The sequence below is a fragment of the Eublepharis macularius genome, chromosome 5, assembly GCF_028583425.1.
Source record: "Eublepharis macularius isolate TG4126 chromosome 5, MPM_Emac_v1.0, whole genome shotgun sequence".
In the NCBI taxonomy this organism is placed as follows: Eukaryota; Metazoa; Chordata; class Lepidosauria; order Squamata; family Eublepharidae; genus Eublepharis; species Eublepharis macularius.
In genome coordinates, this window is record NC_072794.1 from 87,546,387 (window position 1) to 87,567,278 (window position 20,892).

The window sequence follows — 20,892 nt, forward strand, 5'->3', positions numbered from 1 at the left end:
CACGTTATTTACTTATATTTTCTTCTATTATGAATACCCTCAGTGAAAACACATTGCACACAAACAGACTTGCATCTGCCTGCTGCAGCTCACTAAGGACTCTTTATATTATCTGAAGTGGCCCTATTATAAGCTACTTTGGGAGCAGAGTTATTTATATCCCAGGTACTAATTTAAACTGCACCTGCAATTTTGAATTGAATAGCACTAATAATTGCAAATAAGGATCTGAAAACTAGGACCCAGTCCTCACCAGCAGGCAGGTAGCCTTAGACAAGATTTCAATAAGTTCAATAAGCTTGCCTCACAAGTGTAATAGGATTGCAGGCTTTGCGGTTTTGTGTGTGTTTTAAAACAGTGCTACTTTGAATAGGTACATATAAAACTGTTACCTAACCACTCTCTAGACTGAAGTGAGAGCAACCCAGTGAGGATGGAAAGAGAATGACTATGCTGGAAATACTGATGAAAATTCAGATACATACGAAAAAATGCATTGCTGTTCAGAGCAGTCAGAGGTATATAAGAGGCATAGATCTGTTCTTGATAAAACGATTTGTTGCTCGCACTCTACTTCAGGCAGCCATTCAACATAACTTTTCGTTGTCAAGAAGTCGCTAGCAGCACGACACAGTTTAACACCAATTCCAAAACCACCCCAAGAAAATATTGTCCATACCACACGCCAAGATCCAGCAGGTCTTTTTGTTGCAGCCGAGTCTTGCTTGCTCGTCGGAGGCCGAGTTTTGCAGCTGGCCGGTGGCTCCACTCCAGAAGAGCAGTCGGGAGAAATCCGGCGCCGGGATTTGCGGCGTGGCAGACAGGCGGGCGGGGCCTGGCTGGGGTGGCTCGGGAAGTTACTGAAGTTGGGCAGCGAGCGGAGGCACAAGCGCCTGCCCGCCCAGGCCTTCCGCAGTGCCTTTCCTTCTTCCTTCTCGGCCGGTGCATGATGGAAGCAGCATGGCTGCTCATTTCTCCTTGACACAGGTAACCACCGGCCTATCGGAGGGGGAGAGCCCTGTGGGGGGTCCGTTTAGCCTAGCGGAGAGGCGGGCAAGCAAGAAGCCGCTGCGGGCCTCCTCTCGCGAGGAGCAGCGGAGTCTCCCCGCCTCGCGTAGCTTCCCTTGCCACCCTCTCGCCCCGTCCCTCCCCGTAGTCCTTTCGTCGCTTCTTCGCGCCCCCGGCCCGCGCGCTTCCCCGGCCTGTCGCGCGCCCCGCAGTCTCCTCCCGCCCTCGCCGTCCCCCAGCACTTTGCTCTCCCTTTAAGGCTCGGGCGCTCTCGCCGTTCCACGGTTTCTCCCCTTTCGTGATCTTTCCCCCTTTCAAGTTCTGCTGTGGTCCCAAAGCCGCTCGGCTATTGCTTTGCCGCCGTTTCTGCAGAGACTCCCGTGTTTTGTGCACCCGGCAGGTTTGGGAGCTGTTGAAAAGGACTGTCGTCCGTTCACGAACCTCGCGTCCAATAAATTGGCTGCGATTTAATCTGCCACAGGAACCTGCAGTTTCTCCATACCCTGTGTCACAGTGCAGCTTCCCTTTTCGTGTGTTTGAGTTGGCTCCCAGAACTCCTGATGAATCTATTTAAACCCCAGTTTTAATGCTTTGCTTCTCTGGTGGGGTTTCCTGCTTCTTTCATTGCTTTAGCACACTATCTTTTTGTGTTCCCACCTCCCTTGATCCTGATTTTTTACTTCTCATCCTCCCTTAGTTTCCTATGAGGTACAAATGTACGCTGCACCTTTCAGTTGGTTTTGTTCTACACACCTGCTTGTATGGTGTGACTTTTACAAACACTGTTTTTTCATTGATTAAACACCTTTCATTGATTATAACACTTTTTTTCTCTCAGTGGGCCCCAGAGCAGCTTACAACATTGGTCTCCCTGCGCCCATTTTTTTTTGCTCATAATAACAACCCTGTTGGGTAGGTTGCACTGAATGTGAGTGGCTGGCCCAAGGCCACCAAACTTCAATGGCTGAATGGTGATTCAAACCTGGTTCGCACAGACGGTGGTTTAGCATTCTAACCACTACAACCACCTAATTTTAAAAATTATTCCTTCCTTTCTCATACAAACTGGGCAGAGTAGGCGTGAATAGATAATGTTAAATAAACTTAAACTCAATTTTGTATAATCCATAGCTTGATAAATCCTAGGTCACCATGGCACCTAGAATTTTCATTGTGGCGGTTAGGATTTCTGGCAGTGATTTTATTGTAGTGTTTCTCTGTAAGCATAGAGTTTGTCAATCATTTTACATCAGAATGTTTCATTGTATGACACACAAAATCTACATCCATGAAGTTCTTGTCAATGCTTGTTTATATGTTAACTATATTTCATTCAGTGGTAGTAGACGAATTAATTTCTTAATCAGATGCTTTCTATACTCTCTCCAATATTCAATTAAATGCAGCTTTTTATAGCAATAATGACATTATCAGAAGTTGGGGAGAAGTTAGTTTAGAAGTTAGCTTTATGTTCGGTGATTATGAATGGGAAATTTCACTAACTGTCAAGCAGTCTCAAATGTTCCATTCATGAGCAAGGTGATTGAACAGCTGGTAGATGGACAACTTCAATCCTGGATGAAGCAGATGGTTTGGATCCTTTCCAATCTGGATTTAGGCCTGGTTATAGGACTGAACAGCCTTGGTTGCGCTGGTGTGCTGGGAGATGGATAGAGCAAGCATGACTCTGTTGATTCTCCTGGACCTTGGTGATTTTTTCATACTGTTGATCATGGTATCCTTCTGGACCACCTTTTCAGGCTGGGATTGGGAGGAACCATTTTGTGATGGTTCTGGTCTATCTCACACTTCTAGCTGATCTGATCCCAAGGAGACTGTAGAAACCCTGAACCAGAACCTGGATGCAGTTTTGGGGTAGATGCGGGCTAATAAACTGAAGTTTAATCCTGACAAGAGTGTTACTGGTGAATAGAAGATCTGACCCAGGATTTAAGGTGCTACCTGTTATGGTTGAGGTTGCACACCCCTTGAAGAAACAGGCCCATAGTTTTGGGTACTCTTGGACCCAGGCCTATGGCTGAACAAGCAGTTAGCAGCTTTAGCAGAAGGACTTTTTACCGGCTTTGACTGATTAGCCAGCTGTGGTATTTCCTGGGCAGAAAATATTTGTCCACTGTGGTGCATGCCATGGTTACATCTAGATTAGATTACTGCAATGCACTTCACATGAGGCTGCCCTTGTAAAGTGTTCAGAAACTTTAGTTGGTGGAGAATGCTGCAGCCAGGACATTGACTTGATTGGATTGTAGGGACCATATCATTCAAGTCTCAGCCCATCTCCACTGGCTTCTAATCTGTTTCTGGGCAAATTTCAAGGTATAAGCATTGACCTTCGAAGCTCTACATAGCTTGGGACCAGCATACCTGAAGGACAGCCTTCACCTGACCACTACAGTCATCTTAAGAGGCCCTGTTTTGGATGTTCCTGCCTTCTGAGATTGGCAACCTGGGAGAAGGCTTTCTTGGTCATGGCATGAAAACTCTAGAACACTCTCCCCAGAAGGAGTAATCCATCCCCTTCTGTTGCTGTCTTTCACCAGTGGGTGACTTTTTTTTTGGTTGGCATTCCCTCAGTGAACTTATTTCTTGCCATGTTTTAGTTGTTGTTTTTATGTATGTGCATTTTTGTACTGTATGTAGTTTTAATTGTTTTAATTGTGTTGTTTTTGTTTTAATAGGTTTTAATACATGTTTTATTATGTGTGTTTTTAATCTGTTAGCTGCCTTGCCTTGGTGGCCTTGATCAGGCAAGAGATACATTTTCTGAATAAATAATAATGGCAAATAAATAATAAACCCATATTTATTTCTATAGGAATGATTTTTAAAAAACAGTATTTTAGCATCGAAACAGTTTGTTTTAAATTGTCTGTGCTCTTTTTTATGATTTCTGTTTTTATGTTGGGCTGGGGCTTTTAATATCTTAATTTTAAAAAAAAATGTACGCTGCCTTCAAATTCCTGGAAAGACAGCATAAAAATGTTCTAAATAAATAAATAGAAATAACAAGAAAAGGTGTTCATTGAAGTACAAAACCCTGAAGGCTCAAAATAAGTGTGGTTCATGAATTTTTTGGTCTGGCTCCTAAAGACAAAGAAAATGTGTCAAGTCCTGGTATAATTAACAAGTGGATAGCATATTTCTGAAGTTTTCTGCAACGTAAAAGCAAGAACTAAGTTCAGCATTGGTTAATAACAGAATTTATTTGTGGGGTGGGAAACTAATTCTTATCATACATGTTATGGAAATCAGTCCTTGTGTAACATCAGTGCAGATGTTAATTTGGAAGACAGAAGATCCTGGTTACTTCCTTAGTGATAATTAGGGTTGCTTTTTTAACAGGAAGCCCAGCCATTATGACTTATACAGGTGTTATTTATTTGTTCTCTGTGCTCATCATCCTCATGTATTTGTCCACTGCTCCACTGCATTAATTGAGGGTTTTTTAATATGTGTAACATACTACATAAGGAATGAGATGGCTGTAGTTGATTTCTTGGTCTGGATATATTGCTGCATATAAATATATAAACATATATACATTGCTGCGTATAAACATTGCAGATGAAGTGAAGTTCAGGGGTGCAGTTTTATGTACACTGAAATGGCACTATGTTCCTTTGAAGCTGAATTCATTTTACAGCACTGTGATCATTTATAGGATTGGCAAGTGGAGCTTGTATCCCTGCTTATCCAAAAGAGTATCCTAGAAGAGAGGCCCTATGGTTCAGTAGTTAAATTATAGAACGTTAGGGCATTACAAGACCATATGGAGGACTTGGGGCTGCGATAATAACTTTGGATAAGGCCTGTGTTGGAAACCCGATTCATATCTGGACTGCAGGGAGATGGAGCTTAAACTCCCAACCCCCTTCCCAGCACTTGCACATGTTTTTTTTTCATCTGGAGGTGCACTTAGAAGCCACTGTCTGCCCTGATGGGAAAACATACATGTACTGATGCTAACTTGTAAGTTTCCTGAGTGAGGTTACCCCAGTGAGGCTAATAGCATCTCCCAGGACACTTTTGCATCAGGAAAAATATGGAGGGGGGAGTTTTGAGCCCCTTCTTCACAGGCACCATGGCCCTGATCCAAATCAGACCCCTGTATGCTTGGAAATTGAGTTCCTGGTACATAACTCCAGGCTCATGTTGACAATCCAGGTGGACTTAGTGACGTGTGAATTGGCCCTTAGTGTTAAGTCTGGATATAGAAGTTCCAGATTCAGGCTCTTGTTTGATCATGAAGCTTACTAAAGGTGAAAATAAATTTGCATTCTAAATATGATGGAAGCATTTGGAACATTTTCACTGTGAGGCACTTGTTTTCAGGGCAGAGAGGGTATATACAAACAGCTTTTCCCACACTTTGATTGCAGGTCTACATGTGAATTTCTCAGCTAGATTGACCTCACTAGATTTTTATAAAGAGCTACTCTGAGTTCCCTGGAATACGAGCAGGATACTAATGGCAACATTTGTCAGATAATGCTGAAGCACAAGCGTTGTAGGGGGCAGAAAAATATAAAACAGCCTTGGCTGTCATAGATGAACTGAGAAAAGAGCCCTTGACAATAGAATAGACTAGTGAATGGTGTATCATAGGTAACTGACCTTGAGGCATTCATTTAGCGAGGCTTTCCAATCTATATGTGTGATAAGGGATAGTATTTAATGTTTAGTTAATGAAAGTATCTTATTGTGACAAATAGACTCAGAAAAACAGTTTTGTACTCTTTACTTGTAGCAGGGCTGAAAACTATAAAACAGAACTTGGGATTTCTAGGATTCGAAGAAGTATTTTCCCATATAAGAATGTGTCTCTTGAAGTGCCTTCTCCTTATTAGCTGAGGAATATATAAGAATCCATTTGTAGTCACAGATATAGTACTATTTATATAGATGTAGTCCCCCAGTATATACCCATGTTCCCAGAAACTCTTGCGTGTACACAGAATCCATTAAACTGGATCTTCTCTGTGAAATTTCCTTGTTGGGGGCATGAAATTGTTCATGTGGAGTATTATCATATTGAAGTAAGTGGGAGGGACTTGCCTGGAATTCTGTCTGTCAGAAAACCCACATGCAGAACTGTTGGGCCAGGATTCTTATGCTGTAGCTCTTTATTTGTCTCACTGCCAAAGTAAATCTGTAATGAAAATGAGAGTAAGTGTTCAAGTAATACTGTGAAGTGTTAAGTCTTTTCAGGTTTCTGATACTTGAATGTAGCAGATGAATTGTTTAGATCTTGTTGTGATTTTTTGTTGACCATTGTAATGTTTACAGTGATAAACATAGTGAATAATTAAATTCTGCATTTTGTATGCATTTAGGGTACCATGTAACAGCACTCTAGCACAGAAAAAAGACTCTTGCAATAGATGGTATTAAAAGTTTAAACTCCATTTGTTAATATCTCTTCTATTGAGAACATTCTATCCTCACTTTTAATTGATGTTGCCTGAATGATTTATGTTACTAGAAATGTTTGGAGTTAAAATGACTAACACAGATGCTTGCTTTGTTTATACAGCAAGATATATTTTACAAAGTACAAAACAAAACAGGTGTAAAAGTGCCAATAGACATCTGCCTGCTTCCAACAGAATCAAAATGAGTGGGCATTATATAAAATAAACATGACCCATTTAGACATAGAACATTTTTTTCTTTTTCTTCGGGTTAGGCTGTGCTCATATTGATCTAGTACTATAGATATTCCCAACAGACTGCCTTAACATCTGGTAAAGTCACCTAATTTTGACACTAAATAATAGCACTGAAAATACTCTTTTATGCTGGCACAGCATAGTTCTAATATTGCATGTAGAGAAGTATGCCTGCATGAGCAGTGATCAAAATAGAAGTTGTGCTATAAATAATAAGAATGGCCTTGGGAAAGCTTTGCAATAATCACATTCCATAAGGAAATGCAATTTCATGGTAGATCACAACTTTGACTTTATGTGCAGGAAAGAGGTATGCATGCACATACTTAGCTACTTTAATGTGATGGGGCTATGCAAGCACAAAATGTGTGAGTGTAGGTTTCAGCATCTTGAGAATATCATCTCTCATTTTTCTTTTATAAAGCAGTTTTCTATTTCTATAAGCTTCAAAGTTTTGTACAAGGCATATGAAAGACAGTGGAAGGGTTAAGTAGCATTTCCAGTAGTAAAGGGGAGGGAAGGATTGATGCCCTTGTAAATAGTTATAGGTTAAACCAAGCAAATATATGCAAGTTGAGAAAACTTGCATAACCTAAACAGGGTGCAGAATTCACCATGTTGATGAAGATTTCATTTCTTAAATGTGAGGAACGTAGCAATCTCTTTATAACAGTATATATGGAAGCAGATGCAAGTTGTGAGGGGAGAATGTCATACAGGAAAGCATACAAGAGAGCCAGCATTGTGTAGTTGTTAGAGTATCAGACTAGGATTGGAGAGACCTAGGTTTGAATCTTCACTCTGTCATGAAAGCTGTCTTGGTGACCTTTGGCCTGTCAAACTCACTTTAAACTAACTTTCAGGATTGTTGTGAGGATAAAATGGAGGGGGGAATGATGTCATTGAGTGAAGGTGTTGCATGTCTGCCTCCCTAGTGATGAAACTACCAGACAATGTACTGCAGAGGCCTCAGACTGGGAGGGGCTCTCTTGCCCTTCATTTTACCATGTCCTATTTGTTTTGGGGCTGGAGGAATTTAAATAGTCACTAACAGTCCCTGCAAGTCCCTCCCTCTTCCTCTGGTTTGTGGGGAATCAACCTATCATGGGTGTTGCCTCATCACTTAAAAAAAAAAGCTTGGGACGGGATGCACCCCCTTGTGGCCATGTGTGCTCTGGCCTGGCCTGAGTCCATCAGGTCACCAGAGGCATGGCTTTGGTTTCTTCCCTGCTAGGGTTCAAAGCCACGGCATTGCCAGTTCAATTGATTGGGCAGTTGACTGGACTGGACACAGCCTGAAAGGGCTTGCCCCTCCTTGTCCCCTCCAGGCCAGTGGAATGCCTGGCAAGGACTCCCAGCTTGGCCTCACTCACCAGCTCTAAGATTACCAGGTCCCCTGGGAGTGAAAGTGACAGGGGTTGTGAGGTGAGTAGCATGAGAGGGCATTCACCTTGCACATGCACTCTGGAGCGTCCCACTTAACAAATTCCTGGGATGACATAGAAGTGTTGTGATGTGCCAGGGGTCAAATTGACTCCAAATACTTAAATTGGGGGCAATTTTTAAAAATCGGCCCCCAATTTAGTATTTGGGGTCATTCAGACCCCCTTCATGACCCATCACTTCCACATCATGGCACAATGTGGGGGTGCTCTGGGGATGTAGGAGCTCGCTTTGCCCCTCCCACTGTCATATTTCCACACCTTCTTCCTACACTGGCCAGGTAAGAGATGGAAGAAGGCTGGGGGTGGTGGATCCCTTGCCTATACTGGGGGGTGCAATCCTAGGCAGCTGATCTTGGGAGAAAGTGACGGAGCCCCTGGGAACTTATGGGAGCAGCAGACAATGTGGCACTGGCCAGTCATGTCATCAGCCGGCACCTGAAGAAAGCAGCACCAACACCAGGGGAATATCTTGGTGGCCTGCTGGACCTGAGGCCCCATTGTGCAAGCTGTCCAGGCCTGACTCAACCCTCAACCATGCCCAAGGAGCAGGACACCCAGGGATTGGAAGAGGCCACTCCTAAAGAAAGGCAAAGCCTGGAGCCAGAAGCAAAGGGTGGGCCCAGCTCTTCCCCAACCACTAAAAGGCCAAGGCATAGTGGGTGGGGGGTGGCTAGACTTGGCCGGGCAGGGATTAGTGTGGTTGCCTGTAGCCCAGGTGCTTGGGTCTTGGAGGTTGGGCAGGTAGGGAGGACTGGGGAGAATATAAAGGAGGGCTCTATCAACATGGCCAGGGAGGATCCACTGGAAGGAGTTGGTCCTGCTATAAAAAGGGCAACAATCCCAGAGCAAGTTGGAGGGAAGCTGGTGATGTAACCTGGCACCTCCTTGCATCTGAGGCTCCAGGAGCTCCCATCATGTGGCATGGCAAGACAGAGGGCCGGGAGATGGCCGGGGAGCAAAAGCAACTTTACACACCTGCTTCTACCACCCTGAGGAAGCCTGGCTTGCAGCTGCACTGACCACCAGCCTCACCTCTGGAGCTGTAAGTAAGTCCTGTGACCTCCTCTTATACTCTCTGAGGAGCTGCAGCCCTGCCCTCCTGACCTGCTTTTGCAGTGGTTGCGCGACTGGTATTAGAACTTCCATCTGGTTCTAGCTCTGGACAGTTATATTGTGTGGTAGCAAACATTCTGTTTCATTTAATCAATCCCTTTTTTAAGATTGGTGTTGAGCCAAATTTTCACATGCCTCTGACTTCCCTCTGACTTCTTTTTTGTATAAAGTGAACATTGGATTAACAGTTGCAGTAAACCTTGTTGCACATGACCCACTGCAGAGCACTACTAAACTCCTTACCAATAAGCCTCCCAGCAGAAATCTTTGTTGTCATAAGTAGTTCAATTCTTGGCCCGTCTTACAAGGTCAGTTTTTTTAAATGAGGTAACAGTTGCAAATGTATTGGTGTAAGTAGAAAAGTGTACTGCATGTCTGATTTATAAGAACAGGTCTAAACGGAGAGCTAGAACCAGTCAACAATTTCACAGTCTCTTACTGGAGATGAACATTTATTTTGGGGGTACATTTTTATCCCAATGCACAGATGAGAAATCTAGTTGAACTGGAACATAAGCCAAAGGCTCATTTTGTACAAGTAACTACGAAGCATTCGGTCATGCTCCTGGATTAGTGATTTATAGGCCATTTTAAATCCACGAACCATGATTTCTTTGCCAGATTTTTCCCTTTGTCTGCCATTGTCTACTTAGAAGTGGATTTTTTTTTTTTGGTAAGGGAGGAGGTCTCATTGCTGAACTAGAGGAGGGACCCCTGGACAAATATTCATAAAATGGAGGAGAGAGGACTAATATAAGATTCTTTGGGTCCCCCTTGGGGACAAAGTGGGGTATAAATGAAGTAAGTAAAATAAATAAAAAATACTTTAGGAGGAAGTATTGTTAAGCTGGAGAAAGGCTTCAGACTGCTGAGCAGAGTAGGATAAGAGTACCTAATGGAGAAAGGGGCATTTGTGTAAACCAGAATAGAACATGCTATCTGGGCTCATGTGCACTTGCATTAGAAAGCAAGGGGACTGAATTTTATTTTATTTATTTTATTATTTTATCCACTCTTCCCGCAAGTGGGCTCAGGGCGGATTACAGATGGTAATAAATACCATAAAAACAAGGTAGCATAAATTAAAACATATCAATCAGTTCAATAACATCTATATAAGACAGTCGCGCCCATATTGCACATCCACCAACATTAAAACAGATCCGTGGGGTAGGGTGGTCAGCTACCAGATTAAAACAGTCTATGGGGCAACATTCTCCCCCTTGGCAGGAAGCCGGCTTTTCAACCTGTCCACCCCGTATGCCTGGTGGAACATCTCTATCTTGCAGGTGGGAAAGATAATAAATCCAGCTGGGCCCATGTTTCTACACACAGAGAGTTCCACCAGGTTGGGGCCAGGACTGAAAAAGCCCTGACCCTGGTTGAATTAAGGTGAACCTCTCTAGGGACAGGGACCACTAGTAGATGTTTATCTGCCGAATGGAGCAACCTCCAGGGAACATGTGGTGAGAGGCAGTCCCGCAGGATCCTGAAGAGGGTGGGTCATGTGGTAATGAGGTCATTGTGCTTAATTTCATAGTTCAAACTTTAAGGCTATCAACATTCAGAAGTCTCTAAGGCCTAAAACTGCTAATGTTCATTAGGGCACGTGCTTGTGTTCCACAGCAAACTGAAGAGAGTCACAGTATTATTTTATTTTTATTTTAAAACATTTGTATGCTACCTTTCTACTCAAATCGAGTCTTCAATACTACCTCATGCTTGTAAACAGTTATCTCTTTGACTTTAAAACTTGATGCATAGAATATTTCCTATAGCTCAAAATTTTCAGTACAATACTTAAAAATTCTAGCTGTTCTGTTGGCATTGCAAGAGAGTAAATATCTCCAATGCTATCTCCATATCTTCTTGCCAAATTTGACTTTATATCATAATATATGGTCCCTAGTTATTGAATGAAGAATTTAGATGTCTTTGCAAGATTCTCATTATATGGAAAATGTAATTTGTTTTCCTTGGTTAGATATTGAACTAGAAATGTTAGTTCAGATAGCTTGTATATTTGCTGAATAGAGAGTCTGCTTTCTTCTTACAAGGTTATATAACTGCAGGATATGAACCAGCATCTGTTTCCTATTCAACAGTAAGTTTGGCTGTAGTAATGATTTGTTAGCAAAATGATGACATTGCAATAGTTGACTCAAGATGAGAGATTAGTAATTGTTCTTCAGAAGGGACACAGATTAAGGAATTTAGATTTATGATGTGTCAGTGCCTCTACAGTGGTTTAGCAGAACTGTTCCTCCTCCTAGCTGTTCATCAGTTTCAGAAAACAGTACCTTTGAATGGCTATTGTTTATTATAAGATGAACTTTCTAATAATTGTACAGTATTACATATGGAGGCTCCAAAAGGTAATGTTTTATAGCAGTTCATAAGAAACTGCACAAGTGAGGGAGATTACTAGGGATGGACACAAACCAAAATATGAACCAAAGTTTGTCATGAACCATTCCGGTTCATGGTTTACAGCGAACCATGAACCGCCATACTCCCAGTTTGTGCCCATCTCTAGAGACTACCCATTTTACTGCAGTGTTGTGAGAACTAAAGATAATTGAACTGAGATGGATTCTAATGCACCTTGTAATGAATTTTTTTTTAGGTTTTAGCATGTGACAATCGGATAACAAGGTGCTAAGGAATATCTCACACTTAAACAGTAAGATTGGAATGACTGTCTGGATCCCTTGACAAAAGTGACTTGAAATCTGGTAGTAATTTCTAAATATGGAAATATTTTTAATGCATTGTCGAAGGCTTTCACGGCCAGAGAACTATGGTTGTTGTGGGTTTTCCGGGCTGTATTGTCGTGGTCTTGGCATTGTAGTTCCTGACGTTTCGCCAGCAGCTGTGGCTGGCATCTTCAGAGGTGTAGCACCAAAAGACAGAGATCTCTCAGTGTCACAGTGTGGAAAAGATGTTGGCAGGTCATTCGTATTGATACACCTCTGAAGATGCCAGCCACAGCTGCTGGCGAAACGTCAGGAACTACAATGCCAAGACCACGGCAATACAGCCCGGAAAACCCACAACAACCATTTTTAATGCAGTCAGCATGTTATTTGCTCTAGTCAGTCACGTCTCAGATAAACTGTATAAAGTACTTGAGATTTGCCAGAACTTCAGGTACTACCCAAAACTACATACATGTTCTTTTCCCCCATGAAATGGAGACAATTTTCTAGGTCAATGTTCTATATATGTAATTTTCTCACTGTGGTTCTTTATGTCTATCTGAAGCCAAACACAAAGTATCCAGCTTAGTGAACATAGGACTGCTGTTCCAGTCCACTAAGACCCCTCTATGTAATTCTCATTTAGACGAATATGAAAGCTCATACGCTGGAAATCTAGTTGGTCTTTAACGTGCTACTGGACCTGAGTCTATACTAGAGATGGGCACAAACCGCATTACGAACTTCAAAAACCCACGAAAATGGCGATTGCGCAATTGCGACCTGGCGGCTCATGATTGTCCATGGCCAACGAACCAGCGTTCAGAAGAAGGCTGGTTCAGTGCATTCGGCCACAGTTCAGGAAGCCAGTCAGGCGCCAGCAATCAATTCCCCTGGCAACGGAGCCGGGGGAATGCCTGAACTCTGTCTGTGCTCCTGTTGCCCTGGAAACCCGAATGGAAGTCCAGCTTACCTTGATTGGCAGGTCTTCCTTCCAACCACGGAGCTGCAAAGCGGTTACAAGTTGGGAGAAGACACCCAGGGGAGGGAGGGGGAAGGGGGTGTCATGTAGCCACGGGCACTCCAATCTCATCCCTGTAAACCCTGATAGGCAGCTCTGACGGCCAAACACAGACCTCCTGCATTGCTCCATGGGACCTGTGCTTATAAATAGCCGTGGGCTCCCAGGCTGGGTTTCACTTTCAGTGAGCAGTGGAGTGGGACAGAGCTCTTGCTTGCCACTTGCTAGCCTTTGGGGAGAGAGACTGAGAGTATAATTCAGCTTGGATTTAGGAGATAGGGATCTATCTCCTCTGGTTCCAGGGCTGCTGCCTGGCTCTGGGGCCAAACTCAGTGGACACCTCGGCTGAGGGCTCACATTGATTATTGATCAGTGCCTGATCGGGTCAGGTCTGTGGGAGTGGTGGGCTAGGGCTCTAGTCCCTCCCTCCCTCTGGTGCCAGGGCTGCTGCCAGGTCTGCTGCCAGGCCCTGGGGCCAAGCTCAGTGGGTACCTCGGCTGAGGGCTCACATTAGTGCCTGATCTGTTCAGGTCTGTGGGAGTGGTGGGATAGGGCTCTAGTCCCTCCCTCCCTCTGGTGCTAGGGCTGCTGCCTGGCTCTGGGGCCAAGCTCAGTGGGCACCGCGGCGGACAGCTCACAGTATTATTTCCAGTGCCTGATCTGATGGTCAGGCATCTTGGTGTGCTGGACTAGGGGTCTATCCTCAGCCTCTGGTTCCAGGGCTGCTGCCAGGCCCTGGAGCCAAGCTCAGTGGGCACCACGGTGGAGGGCACTCAGAGTCATCTCCTTTCCTGTCCTCCTTAATTCTAATTTGGTGGCACAATGAGTCTTCCTCTTGTGTTGGCCGCCAAGGGTGGTTGTAGGGTGAAGTGCGATGGCACTCCTTCTGGTTCAGTTGTGGAAAGCAGTATTGGGTGTGGCTCGGGGGCCACAGAGAGTTTTCCCGCTCCCCTCAATTCACCTGTGTAGGCTGTGGAGGAGGCCAAAGAGGTCTTTGCACAGGGTGGGTGGGCGATGGATCCCTGGAGGAATGGTATGTGTGTTATGGAAATTCCCTCCCGTCTCCATCCCAAACTCTTGGTGGTGTCCCCGCCTGCAGTCCACCCCTCACCCCGTCGTCTGTGTCCAACCCCACAGCACAGCCTGTAACCATTCGTCCTCCTTCCCCTGGGACAGTTAGTGGTCGACATTTCAACACCTCCATATGGAGGCACTTTCGGGCCCTTCCTGCTGACTCCCGTGTGGTGCGGTGCCGTGCCTGTGATGTCCTGGTGCGCAGGGCCAAAAACCCGAAGCACCTGTCTTCGACAGCCCTGACTCGGCACCTGAAGAGGCACCACCCAAGCCTGTCTCCCTCCTCACCCAGTGAAACATCCATTGGGAGGAGAAAGGGGGCCACCAGCTCTTCTGAGTGGGGGTCAGTGGGAGGGTCACTTTGCCCTGAGGGTGATGCTGGTGAGAGCAGAGTGCTCCGGCAGGCCGCGCTCGCGGAGGTTGTCCCCTTGGGGTCTGGGACAGCACCGCTTACAACCTTGAGGTTGATGGCTCAGGAGGCAGCTGCCGCTGCACTGTTCCTCAGTGGGACCCTCGGGTGAGAACCCACGGTGGCTGGGGGATCAGGCCCCCCGGTTTGAATGACACGTCCTCTCCCTCCCACGCCGGGAATACCAGCGCGCTCCTCTTTGGCCTGGCAGTTGCGGGGGGATCTTCCCACTCCCCCCCCCACATGACAGGTCCTCTCCCTCCCATCCTTTCTGGCAAGGCAGGAAGGTGGGTGATGCTGCCAATGGCAGCCTCCTTTGGGCACTAGCGCAACAGCTCAGGAACTGTTGCACATATAGTTCAGCCGCACGGTGCCCCCATCCATCGCAAACGCAGAGCCCTCTGAGCAGGGGGGAATGGGTCGCTCGACTGATGTCCTTCCCGCAAAGGCAGGAAGGTGGCCGATGTCAGCTGCTGCTGCTGTCATCACGTTTCCGTCTCCCCCTCTCAGGAACCACGCTGACCCGTCCAAACAATGTCTCCTGTCCTGCCCATCCCCTACTTTCCGCAAAGGCAGGACGGCGGATCAGGTCAGCCCCTGCTTCACAAGGGACTATCCTGTTACTGCTCCCTCCTTGGTTACACAGCTTGGTTGCGATCGTGCAGCTGATTGTATTGTATAGGGATACAGTCAGATGACAGCGTGGCGGCTCCCCTGTCAATGGGACTGACGGGACCCCTTTCAGCTGGGTGGGAATGTGTCCCACAACTTCCGCCCTTTCCATCAAGGCAGGAAGGTGTGTACTGTCGGCTGCCACCGTATTACTCCTCAGTGGGACCCTCAGGTGAGGACCCATGGCTGCTGGGGGATCTTCCCCCTCCCTCTCCTCATGTTGGACAGAACAAGACAGAGAGACAGATAGAAAGATGTATTGAAAAACAAAAACATTGGAAAAAGATGGACACACAAGCCTACATATGGATGATGATAGAGAAAGGAATATAGAAAACATAGTTATTGAAAGAGAAAAAAAAGACAGCTAGAGATGGAAAGAAATAATAAAGGACAGATATATACGTAGAAAGAGATAGATTCAGATAAATAGTGGTGGAATCATATAGGAAGAGACAGAGAGAGATAGAAAGTTGCAAATAGACAGTGAGAGGGAGAAACAGAGAAACAGATAGAACGGGGCACACAGATATCAACCATTCTAGAAGTAGAAATAGAATGTGAATGCATCAAGAAGATATAGAATCAAACAGAACACGCCACATCCATGGAGAAAAGGACTGAAAATCAAAAACAGAGAAAGAGACAAACAGTACAAAATGTATCAGTATAATGCGAAAGACATTAGAATGTATGCACAAACATTAGAGAATAAATGTTACACTCAGAGAATGGTATATGGTTGGAGAACTGTATGTAGAGACAGAGATTCCCGGCCCCTCCGTGCCAGGAATACCAGTGCGCTCTTCTTTGGCCTGGAGGTTGGGGGGGGGGATCTTCCCACTTACCCCCACATGACAGGTCCTCTCCCTCCCATCCTTTCCGGCAAGGCAGGAAGGTGTGTCCTGTTGGCTGCCGCCACCGCACTGTTCCTCAGTGGGACCCTCGGGTGAGGACCCGTGGAGAATGGTATATGGTTGGAGAACTGTGTGTAGAGACAGATAGAGATTCCCGACCCCTCCGCACCGGGAATACCAGCGCGCTCCTCAGTGGGACCCTCGGGTGAGGACCTGCGGATGCTGGGGGATCTTCCCCCTCCCCCTCCTCATGATGACATGTCCTCTCCCACCCACTCCGGGAATACCAGCGCGCTCCTCTTTGGCCTGGAAGTTGGGGGGGGATCTTCCCACTTACCCCCCCCCATGTGACAGGTCCTCTCCCTCCCATCCTTTCCGGCAAGGCAGGCTTATCGCCGTCTCCCGGTGCCCGCCAGGCCCGGTGTCCGCTGCCAGTACCCACCTTCCTACATAGCTGGGAATACCAGCGCGCTCCTTTTTGGCCTGGCAGGTGGGCACATAGGGGATGCCACCAGTGAGCAACCAAACCCCCCGCCCCCTGAGGAGAGGCAGCTCAATGCCACCTTCTCATGCCCGCCAGGCCTGGCAGCCGACGCCGGTATACACCTTCCTGCCCTTACTGGGAATACCAGCGTGCTCCTTTTTGGCCTGGCAGGTGGGCACCTGGCGGCCGCTGTCACCACCCACATTGCCTGCCATTGCCGGGAATACTAGCGCGTTCTTTTTTGGCCTGGTGGGCAGGCACATGGGGGTTGCCGCTGGTGAGCGGCCAGCCCCCCCCCCCGCCCCCTGGGGGGAGGTGGCCACCACCAGTACACACCTTCCGGCCTGCGTCGGGAATACCAGCATGCTCCTCTTTGGCCTGGAGGGCGGGTACATGGGGAGTGCCGCTGGCGAGTGGCCAGACCCCCCGCCTCCCCATGCCCGCCAGTTCCAGCAGTCGCCGCCAGTACCCACCTTCTGTACATTGGGCCAACGTCAACCGGTGGCTCTAATTGTATCGAGTGGGAGTTTCCTGGGGGTCTTGGATTGGAGAGGGGGTAACTCAAAGATCCCTTTTGCAATCTTGTCCAAACTTGGGTGATGGCTGTAGGAGAGCCTGCAAAAGATGGGCTCTCTAAGTGCCACAGGGGCTGTTCTGCGCCCCACGAACCGCAAACCGGTTCGGTAACAGAAAATGTTCGTTGCGGTTTGTGATCTCGGAATCGTCATCGGCGCCGAACCACGAACTACTGGTTCGTTGAATTTTTTTTGGTTCGCGCCCATGTCTTGTCTATACCCCTGTGGAATCCAGACTTTAGAATCTGTTGCACAGGACTTCCGGTTTGGGATTCATGGAGGTCTAACGCAGCTCCATTTGCGGAGCTGACCGGATTGCCGTTTTAACCGGCCGGAGGGGTGAAAATAACCCGCGGCCGACTGCTCTCAGGCGGGGAGCAGGCAAAGAACGCTCAAGACCCTAGGGTGAGCTAGATCTCGGACGAGGGGGGGCTCTACACAAGGAGTCTCCCCCCCGATCCTTGAGGTCCCACCTTGCGACGGGTCGGCTATAATCTCTGCGGCAATTTTGGGGCCAACTCGGCTGGCATAAGACCTACATACCCAAGCTTCGATCGGGGAGGGAAGTCGAGAGGAGAATTTAAGATCGAAACAGCGATTACAACCCGAGAAAGTTGAAGAGAAGGTAAAGATCGCTATCTCTTGAAACGGGACAGATTGACAAAAACAGAGAGGAAAGAAAGTAGATTTTTAAACTGCAACAGACTAGTGAAAAGGAGGTGAAGACTCGGCAGGAGTTGTATTTTAAAAGAGACTAAGTTTAAAGAAGTTATTACAAAAATCGGACTATTGTTTTGAATACCTGTGGTCTTGGAGCTGTGGGAAAAAGACACCATCGCGAGACCTGCTGTGGGAAGACGGGAGACAGGAAGTGCGTAATAACAATAGAGTGGCTGGAGGGAAGCGGCCCTTGCCAAGGGACAGGAAGTGGGGAATCGCCATTTTTGAAAGTGGAAGGGTCGTGGCTTCAGCGGAAGAGGAAGTAGGCCATCTTGGATTATAATAACATAGAGAAACCATAGAGAAAAGACGCCCGACATTTTGGATATAAAAAATTAATTTTGGCAAAGATTGGGACATTTGAAAAAAAAGGAAAACGTTTAATTATACGCCACGGAGCTGAGGAAGAGAGCAGATTCGTGGGAGCGAGCTAAAGCAAGCCCCACGATGTCGAAAAAAGAGTGGCAATCGGCAATAGAAAATTTGGACAAAAAACTTATAGACATGATGAAAGAACTTAAGGACACGAAATTGGAGCTTATTAAAGAGGTCAAAGAAGTTACACAGACAGTAAAGTCGGAGCTGTCAGAAGTGAAAAAAGGCGTGGAAACGATTAGCAGTGAATTACAAGGAACGAAACAGAGAGTCAAAACAGTAGAAGACGCGATGGAGAATTTAATAGAAACGCAACAAACAGAGATGAGATCGGTAAAGGGGAGGATGTCAGTTGCAGAAACTAAACACATGGAGAAGCAGCTTCGTTTTCGTGGTCTGCCAGAAGTTGAAGGGAAGTCAGCGCAAGAACAGATGACTGAGGTGTTGGCTGAATACCTGGGGAAGGAGGAGGAGGAAATTGTGGCTATCCTAGATGTGGCGTATCGTGTGAACTCGAGAATTGCAACCCAGAGGAAACTACCAAGGGATGTGATCGTGCAGTTTACAACTAGAAATATGAAAGAGAGGATTGTGACAAAACAATTTCAAGACCCATTGGAGATTGATGGCAAGACGATTATCATAATGAAGGAATTGCCCAGATCAGTGTTACTGGACAGGAAAAAATATAGAGTGTTAATTCAGACTTTGAAGGACATGAACATTAGGTACAGATGGGAGTTACCGGAAGGAGTGTCCTTTGAGTTTGGAGGGGCAAAAAAGCGTATCAGATCTGAGCGGGAGATGGAGAGATTTATTAAGGACAATGAAAAAGACTTACCAACAAAACCATGAATATGGAGAGTAAAGTATTATCTTGGAATGTAAATGGACTAAACTCACCGAATAAGAGAAAAAATATTTTTCATTGGCTACTAAAACAAAAATGTGATATTGTTTGTTTGCAGGAGACCCATATTAGAAAACAGGATGTAAAATATTTAAAATCTGGAAAATTGGGCAAAGAATTTGTAGCGGCTTCCAACAAGAAAAAAAGAGGAGTGGTGTTGTATATAAAAGAGGAGCTGCAGCCAAAATTTGTTATGAGAGATGTGGAAGCTAGATTTGTAGCAGTGGAATGTAACTGGAACTTAAAGAGAGTGTTGGTAGTCGGACTTTATGCACCTAACGGTGCAAAGGAAAGCTTCTTTGAGGACTTAAGGAAGCACTTAGACGATCTTGTATATGACCAGATAATTCTTGCTGGAGATTTCAATGGAGTGACAGATTTGGAACTAGACAAAAAGACTACAAAAGCACAAAAGAAAAGAGGATTATTGCCAAAGCTTTTTTTTGAGTTGATTCAACAAGAGACTCTCGAAGACGTATGGAGGAGAGAATATCCTAAAACCAGACAGTTTACTTTTTATTCTGCAAGGCATCTTACATTATCAAGAATTGATATGATCTGGGCCTCAAAGGACTTAGCGTTATGGACTAAGGAGGTAGGAATAATGCCGATGGTAGGCTCAGATCACAACCCAATTATGTGGAAATTCGGAAAAAGGAGAAAAAGGAAAGCCTGGAGAATAAATGAGGACTTGTTACAGGAAAGTGAGAATATGGAAATATTGAGAAGAGAGACAAAGTTTTTTATACAATACAACGTGAATAAAGAAGTACCAACCAATAAAGTTTGGGATGCGTACAAGGCGGTTGTAAGGGGCATACTAATGGACTTAAATGGCAGAGCAAGAAAAAAGAAAGAGGAGAAAAGACAAGAGATTGAGGAGAAAATAAAAGCCAAAGAAGTACAGTTAAAAAAGAGACCAGGGAAAAAGAAAATATACCAGGAAATCAAAATTCTTCAAGAACAGCTAACAGCAATGAGTAATAAAGAATTGGAGTGGAATCTTAAAAGACTGAATCAAAAAGCGTTTGAGGGTGCTAATAAACCTGGGAAATATTTGGCATGGCAATTGAAGAAGAAAAGGGAAAAGAAAATAATAAATAAAATATGTGAAGAAGATAAAACGTACTTGGAGCAGACTACCATTAGTAGAGCCTTCTATAAATTCTATGCTAAGCTGTATAATAAAAAAGAAGTAAACAAAGAATCAATAGCATCATATCTGGAGAAAACCAAACTTCCAGAAATCTCGGAAGCTTGGAGAAGTAAGTTGAACAGTGAAGTAACTGACGAGGAAATAAGCAAGGCAATACAATCTGCAAATCTAGGAAAGGCGCCAGGGCCAGATGGACTTACGGCTAAATTTTATAAGACAATGGCCAATGAACTGGCACCATTCCTAAAAGAGGTGATGAATGGAGTTTTTAGGGATCAAAGGATTCCAGATACTTGGAGTGAAGCGAATATATCATTGATCCCAAAGGAGGGCCAAGACCTGACCAACGTGAAAAATTACAGACCTATATCACTACTTAATAATGACTATAAAATTTTTGCGAAGATATTGGCGGAGAGATTGAAGGGGTGGCTCTCGGAAGTCATAGAGGAGGAACAAGCAGGCTTTTTGCCAGACAGACAAATAAGAGACAACTTAAGGACAGTGATCAATGCTATTGAATACTACGACAAGCGTTGTGACAAAGAGGTTGGTTTCTTCTTTGTAGACGCCGAAAAAGCGTTTGACAATTTAAACTGGGACTTTATGTTTGCCACTATGGAAAAGCTACAACTGGGAGAAAGATTCGTCAGAGCAATCAAGGAAATCTATAGAGACCAGACT

At 45.3% G+C, this 20,892-nt stretch overlaps 1 protein-coding gene across 1 annotated transcript in view; it reads left to right on the plus strand.

Annotated features, from left to right (window-relative positions):
* The first annotated feature begins 846 nt into the window (after positions 1 to 846).
* Positions 847 to 20,892, plus strand: part of EPS15 (epidermal growth factor receptor pathway substrate 15) — a 105,377-nt gene continuing 85,331 nt past the window's right edge. The window contains exon 1 of the mRNA XM_054979590.1: positions 847 to 987. Within this exon, the coding sequence (XP_054835565.1) occupies positions 961 to 987 (27 nt within the window). The 5' untranslated portion in view covers positions 847 to 960. The remainder of the gene's footprint in view (positions 988 to 20,892) is intronic.